This window comes from Opisthorchis viverrini (genome assembly GCF_000715545.1).
Source record: "Opisthorchis viverrini unplaced genomic scaffold opera_v5_114, whole genome shotgun sequence".
Taxonomy (NCBI): domain Eukaryota; kingdom Metazoa; phylum Platyhelminthes; class Trematoda; order Opisthorchiida; family Opisthorchiidae; genus Opisthorchis; species Opisthorchis viverrini.
The window spans coordinates 1,282,185-1,290,315 of record NW_008751769.1 but is presented as its reverse complement, the minus strand read 5'-3'; the positions used below and the strand labels follow the sequence as shown (position 1 = coordinate 1,290,315).

Sequence of the window (8,131 nt, the reverse complement as noted above, 5' to 3'; positions counted from 1 at the left end):
CCAAAGCCGATTGAGGTGCACGACTGATATAGGGCCTCACATCCCTATTTCGGTGACAATTTGTCTTGAGTTTCCCGATAAGTGTCGCGTAAGTTCGACAATCGCGAATATCAAATGGAAGATTTGGTTCCGAGATTCTACGGCACTATTTACACAAGGGTAAGCAAATGTGTACAACGCTCACAGCGTCAACAAGTGTACAACTATCACTGTCAAGCTCCACACACCAAACAATATTGAGCGGAATGTTGGCTCAGTAGTGTGGGTTGCGGTCGACCATCCCAGCGACAGCCACAGGATTCATATTGGCGATGCGATCACACGAAACCCATGAGAAAACACGTCAAGACAGGCTTAGCGAACGGGCACGAACGGTCACGAACGTGCATGTGTAGGTAGGTCAGCTGCGCATATTCACACACATTCACACATGCCAAAACACAAGCGACGGACGCGACGACCTTTGCGGCAAGATGAGTAGCGGGTGCAGATTAGCAAAACAAGTGGAGAGTCAAAAGTACATAGGCGGAGTAAGCAACTAAATCGGGAGTTAACATGAGGTCGGGTTAAATTCAATAACCTATATTGACACAGAAAGCATTGTTTCAACAAGAATTGTCTGTTGCTGAATTTGACGTAAATCACAGACATTAATGGCTATCTCGTCGACCAGATCTCTTGAGGTTAGTAGAGATTATTTTGGTTTATTTTTCCAAGCGATAGGGTAAACACTGGGCATTGGCGTGACAGATGGGGCGATCAAATCGTAGCATTTGATGGGGGGAATGATTGTAGACGGAGGTTGGCGAATCCAGGCCTGCGAGGGTGGATGATAGTTCTCGGTTGCCAAAGACGAAGAAGCGTTTGGTATAGGCACCTCAACTTGAATCTTCGACTCAAAAGCCTGAATGAGAGGGCAGCGAAAAGATTTTTGTTCCGGGGTCATGCTGGTAGCCTCTGATTCATAAGTCTGAACCCCGAAGCAGCGGTTGTTAAGGTTCTTCCAATATTCTTCAATACTCATGCCCATTTGCCTGCAAGGGACTGGACTGATCGGAGGGCTCAGAGAGTAAGCTTGAACTATCTGAAATGTAATACCGTTGAACACAGCAGTTGTCTTTAGTTATAAAATAATTTCAACCCTACTGAATAATGCCCGATTGGGCATTTGGGTTGTGCGGCATCAGTCTGAGAAGTGTTGTCGGCATAGGCATTGAAACGGACTTGCATTCTCCCAGTATATGTGGCAGCGGATTGCCTACAAACACTAAGAAACTCATGTAGATTGTAAGGTTTGAAGGTATTTCTAGTTTTTGTACATGAGTTTACCATCATTTAGATCAGTGAGTTGTACCGTACGAATGAATTCTCATCACAATAAAGCAACTAAACACTTATTGAATGCCAGCTAGATCTGACTTCACATTCACCACAGAAGTGGGCAATGGTTATCAACGGAAATAAAACTGGAGTTTATTTAACTATAATTTTATACGTTTTTCTGGTGAGGTGATATAGCTGATACTCCGATGCTGAATTTGAAAATGATGTTGACAAAACGTTATAACAAGAGGGCGAGGGATTGAGGATGAGGACGATACACTGCATTTTCTGGGATTTGAAATTTCTTCATCCCCGGATAATTGATTTTGTAACTAATCAGTCTGCTTAGCCTTATCACTTTAAAGTCAGTTGTGGTGGCGTTTATTTTAAATATCCCCGTGTGAATTGAAATTGGTGGTTTCCAAGTAAAGAACAACTGACTGACAAAGATATAAAGCTGATATACCAGACAACTTTAAATGCAAAGATACAGTTCTTTGTCTCTTACATATGTCTGGCATGAGCCGACTGGTTACTTGCGTCTTAAGTTCTTGTATCCAAACTATTTAAATATTCCGGAAATAAAATGATTTTTAACATTCTTTCTTAGTTGGGTAACACATCGAACAAAGATTTGGTCGGGATCGTGGCGGCAGCGGAAAAGACTATCTTTAAGGGTATGTTTTTTCTCTCCTTATACCCTCCCATCTTTGCATACAAACGCCTGGCATATTAAACCCAGGAGCCATTCATATACTTCATACGTACCACATATAATCGAATTTATTTCTTACCAAGGGAGATCGCTGGGACCGAATGTTTCATTATGGAAATTGATCCAACTGTTAAACGAGGAAAGCCATTCATTTCAAAGTCATTTATTAGCAGACACTAATCAAGCAGTTACAAGTCATTAGACAGGAAAGTAAACATCTCATATTTACATTCTGTTTAAAAAGGGAATATTCTCAAGCATCTTCTTCAACGTTCCTGGATATTCACCGACTATTACACAATAGTAAACGAACACTGCAAAACAGCTTCACAATTTCTTTCCATAAATTGCGCGGGCGTAATTTGGAGGCCATTGGAACCATAGGCTACTTGTGTAGCAGCGATACTACTGATAGGGGGGCATGCGAGTGGTATGTTTTCTTCTTGTAAATTCGCTTTGCGTCTCTTGAAAAGAGAGATCTATTACGGAGTTTGAGGAGTCCCTTTGTAGCATTTGCTTGGATTTGAGCAATGAATGATTTGAGCCAATGAATATCCAGGAAAGTTCAGGAAGACGCGTTCAAAAGAAGATAGATTTTCAGTTTTTGTAGATGGGATGCAAATGAGTTTCGCTTCCCTGTCCGATAGTCTGTAACTGGTCACTTGACATTTACTAATAAATAACTCCGCAGCGAAGGCCTTCTTCCTTTCACTGGTGTGCTTAATCAGTGGTATACACTGTTATACATGGTCTCAGTTATATATGACGTCGATTTCGTGGAAATAGACAAATATACTGGATATCTTGTAGATGAATTTTGGAGAATCTTTTCCCATCCAATGATGTTTACATTTGGGTTCGGATCTCGTAAAATTTTACTTAACCAGTGATTCTCAATGCAACTGAAAATTCTCATCCGTTTTATGCTTGTTTCAATTGCATTTAATTTTACGTGGTGTGTTTAACCGATTGGCCGATGGACGCTGTGTGCTTATTCAGGGCTGATTGATATATGGGCCTAGGTGCTTTCATGCATGTATATATGTATGCATTATGTATATATGTAGTGTATGCCTTTTGGCAGTTTTATTGAAGACGGAATACCGAGCAACCACAGAAGAATTAATCAAAGTATACATTCCATAATGCATAAGTGCAACAATCGCTTCAGTGTTGAATATTACGGCCATTTGATTAAACCTAAGCCTTTTTGACTGTTGAGTTGAAATCGAATAGTTTTTAAACGACTGGTCATAACGTCTTGGGTGTCCCTTCTAACGGTTTTCGGTGAAAAGACACAACCTCGGTTTGTGCTTTTCCTTGCACGGTTTCAAACGCGCAAATGCTCGCTTTAGTATTCAAAGGTTGGTCACGTTTGCTTCTGGTATATTTATTCTGCATTCAAACCAGGTGAAACGTTCCAACTCAGAGGAGTCGAGATGCGCTCACTTCTGTCTTCCACAAAAGAATTCATAACTTACCAAGGATCTCTACCCTTCCCCGGCTGCTATGAGACAGTCACATGGATCATTCTGAATCATCCCATACCGATTTCTCCAGCCGAAGTAAATAAAGGATACCTTTACAGTGTTTATGAATAGCGCACACAGTTCTACGACAGACATCAATATCCATGACAGCCTGTCAGGCAAGATAAGGAAATTACGATCTGCTCATTACTCTTTCTTTTAATTCCAATTTTTTAATTTGTTGGGCTTTTTTAGTGTTTCCAATTGGTACATGATGAAACCGATTCACACCACTCAAGGCGTTTAAGAGGTGTGCACTGATATCAGAAGTCTTTTTGAGATTGAGTTGGTCTCAGGGCTTATGTCAGTTGAACCAGGGGTAAAAAAACAAAGCTTTCAGAAATTAGTCCTGTCAATTCCACCTGAACTGGAGTAAGCTGCCGTTTGTACCATTTGCACATGCTAGTCACTATCCATTGTGTTCCAAAAATCCGATTTCGTATTCGTTATTTCATTGAGGTCAAACACTAAATTTACGAATGTACCGATTTAAACTGAAGAAACTACGCCAAAAGTAAAAAAAACAGGATAATTAAAATAGCACTTTGAGCACAATAGAAAAAGTAGAAGCCCCATAGTCGGCTATGTGAGACAGCGCTTATAAACATTTTTAAAATGCTTTACATAAAACAGGTTGGCAATTTGTCCACGTCCTACGGTGACTCGGCAGAAAAACTTTCGTTCCACCTACCCGTTGGCGAACTCTTATCGTGCTTTGCTGGTCTCTTTTGCTTCCGTTACGGAGTGTCACTCATCACTGTCTTATGAAAACGGTTGTTCACAACAATAGAAATTCGTAAAAGTAGGTCTTGAGGAGCGAAAGGAGATAGTTACTCTATTTGAGCTCTCCGAAATGCCACTCATTTAAGAAAACAGAAGCGGATGTGTGCTGACAGTGCGGAGATCAGTTATTTTCAAAATTGAAAAATTAGTACCAGTTACGTTTTGCGGATCAACCAAGTTCCATCTGGTTCTGAATTAAACAACGAAAATTAGGTGACTTGGGTTTTCCGGAGTGCTCTTTGAAGCTCAGTCACTATATAATTCTGAAAGATCATTATCTTTATCCCAATATTCCTAATATATTAGCTCAAAGACGTGCTCCTATGCATGTTCAATTTTTGTTAAGCTTTATCGAATAGAGTTTAAATGTCCGTTAGCACACATGTGCTCAGATCATATGAGAAAAATCAAGGCAGTAATAGCACACAAGGTAAATCAGACTAGATGGAACAGTTTCGTGTCCGAAATGATTCATGAATCCGGTGAATCAATGCCACAAGGTTGCGCTCTGGTATCTTTTTGAGATTTTTTCCGACGCTTTATCAACTTGAAGCCCCAAGCTTTTGACCACAAAGTCTGGTTGCGGGTACCTGAAACATCTGTTGAGTTTTCTATCTAGGTTGAGAGTTTTGAAGCAGGGCTTCCAGTCACGTTTGCAACAAACCTTCTACATAACGAAACGGCGTTTTGCAGCAAAACCTATCTGCTCGCCAAAAAAACGAAATGAACCAACTGGCGCGTATTCTGATTTGTCCGTGAATTGAGCTTTTGTTGATAAAAAAATATGAAGCATTTGTGTTAGGTAAGGATAAGATACGGCTTGGTGACAACTTAGGGTTCACTTTTATATACAGAATTTCTTGAAAACGGGAAAGCATAGCGACTTTCAGCAGTATCGTTCATCGCAGCAACCTCGACTGATGGTTTAGCGTCCTCCAAGTTCTCAAGTGTCGTCTTAATGTCGAGTGAAAGTGACTGGTCCCTTTCACCTGAATTAAACATTAAACGTTTTCAGCTGACGAGCGTTATCTATTTGGTTGCGGTCAAAACCATAAGGATAATATTTAAGTGACTTTTAGATTATTGCAGATTCTATTTGAGAATTATCTACTTTTCAATATCTTGGGTAGTTCCACGTGGCAGGAGACAAGATGTACAATTCATTTTTATAGTCAACAAATTCACGCTTTCCTCTTCACAAAGCTTAAGACACTTCGAAGACTGCGCGTTGCTCAAACACTGTGGTCCGGCTCCATGGCTGATAATTTTCGACCGATACAACCGCTGAATAATCGTTCCATACGAACGAATATCAATTTTGACACCACGGTGAGCTTGTTAGCTTTTTGTGTTCTACAATTATTACCATAAGATATTAGTAGATATAAACAAACTAGGGAATCAGATGCACCCGTATCCTAATGATCCTGGTATGTGCCGTCTGAACCGAGAAATCAGGTCATGAGTGGATAAGCCACCTCAAAGTTATGTTCCTATAAAAATCTGTACTTATAAAAATTACTGTTGCAAACTACTAAGCAAACCAGATAGCGTCATGGTCGGGGTTACGGAGAATAATTTCACATTCAAATGTTTGACAGCTCTCAGTGGAATGTCTCTCACTCTGAGAGTTGAAATGCTTTGATAGTGCTATGGTATTTTACGCCCAAATATTTCATCTATTTTTATAAAGCATTTGATGTCGTGAGTAAAGTCGCGAAAGCGTTTAATTTGAGCTCACATCAGGGATGAATACCCACATTATTTCTGGCAGTAAAGAATGGATGTCTGATAGGTGCCGGTGTATACTGATACTTCGGTCTTTGTAGCCAAAACCCTAACTGGTTAAATTATATCCGAAAAAAGAACTGCATACCCGTTTTTGTTTTCATCCCAGACCACGGAATGTACCATGAGAAAACAAGTTTCCTATATTGGTGAGTTAAATATCAGATTTCCATTCGGTGAACGGCTTGATTCTGCTGTTTAGACGTTGGTTGTAGGCTGCAGTATTTTCTTCTTGAGTTGTTATTATAGAGTAAGTCTACAAATGCATAATGCAGTTACATGAGTAAGACTGTTCCTAAGGGCTGGTAACACACCGCTCAATGTTATTCATTGCGTACCTGTAAGTATCGCTTAGGGTGAGCGACCTGTATCGAACGAGTCTCACACATGGTCCTCTTACGGAGAAAACACCTACAAAAAAGCAACAAACTCTAAATCGAAAACCTGAGGAATAGGTTTAATCCCAACACGATAAAAATTTTCCATCATCAGTATGATGCTTTTGATCTCTAAACTGTGCTTATCACAATCCTTTTATTGGAGTCCGCTATCTCATGTCATTTTTATATTCCTTCAGCTTACCCAAATGTCAGTCTTAATATTGAAATAATTGTTCTCCTTCTCCAATTCTATACGGACAAGCTCTAAACTTTGGGAATGAGCTCGCAAAACTGTATACGTATCGCCAACCTAGAGATGAGTGTGTCAAATACTTCAAGGTTCGAACTAATTGGTTATTTAACTAGAAGCCGGTGTTTCTCATGCTTTATAACTGAAATAGCTTAGGAGTCTATGAGTTTTGGCAGGATTCATCTAACACCTTGTCCACGTTACGTCACCCACAATCCTATTTCTTTATCCCTTGATTGTTTCAACTTATTACCTGAATTTCGGCTGAGCTTATCTAACTAACTTTAAACATGACCCTACACATGCCTCGAGTGTTGCATGGGCAGTGATTATGTATCAAGCAGGTTGATGTGCAGTCACGCCGAGCACGAAATTTCAACGTTAGTTGGAATAGTGTGCCTACAGACAGACACGCACAAAACTAGCACCTGTTTCCCAAATTGCACCGCCCAATAAAATGTTCAACCTAAGGTCATCTAGGAGACCAAGTTTTCCGCTCATCTACGGAAATGAGAAACCATTTTACTTGTAATGTTATCCTGCTAGAATATCTGTGAAAAATGCATCATAGAGTGATATAATCTCCACATGTGTTCTTATTCAATAGGTTTTGCGCCCAAAGTCGTCTCGCTTCCATGTGGTTACAACTATTTAGAAAAATTGTCCATTTTTACGTAGTGTAAAAGCGCGTAACTAAAAGCAACAGTCTTGGGTGATGTGTACGAAGATTTTTGGAGTATCTCAACTCCGTGCATAAAAAATTTGTTTCGCACCCTTTCTTTATTCCTAGATATATTTGTTATCCTTCCGGTTGTATCCAACTAGGAGAGGAAGTTGTTACATGCAGAGCCGAATATAATACGGCCCACTGGCTTATGCCATCCAAAGAAAGGGGTTTGGCAGTCGACCGTACAGTGATGTGAGGTAATCAAGCTAGTGAACAATCATCTTAGCTGAATGGTGCAGTATCCAAATACTCTGTGAATGGTTGCGGCTTTCAAACTCCCTCAGTTCCGTGAGGTGCGCGCTATTGATGCTCCCCACTGAAGATGATGCAACTGTACAGCAGATACTATCTTCACTCACATGACGAAAATCCTGTCGGGAAATATCCAGATGTCCTCAAATTCTCAAAGACCAGATGGAGACCCTTTGAAAGCTAACATTTAATCCTAAGCAATTAGCAAACAAGGTCACTAACATAAGCTACTCATCTGACACTGATATGAAGGCGCCATCTGTCAACATATGTCATGTGTCGTTATCTAATCAAATGTCATTCCTTTGTCAGTACAGCATCTTGCAAGTGTAGACCGGTGAGTAGGCCGGTGAACAACAGGACCGATTCAGTCAAGGCACATGA

General features: G+C 40.3%; 1 protein-coding gene across 1 annotated transcript; it reads left to right on the top strand.

The window, feature by feature from the left end:
* Window positions 1–3,477: 3,477 nt before the first annotated feature.
* T265_13867 (hypothetical protein) lies at window positions 3,478–5,677 on the top strand (the record flags this gene model as incomplete). The annotated part of the gene is made up of 2 exons (XM_009170910.1): window positions 3,478–3,603; window positions 5,554–5,677. Coding segments are annotated over 2 exons (249 nt in total), but the record flags the coding sequence as incomplete, so codon positions are not given.
* Window positions 5,678–8,131: the final 2,454 nt, after the last annotated feature.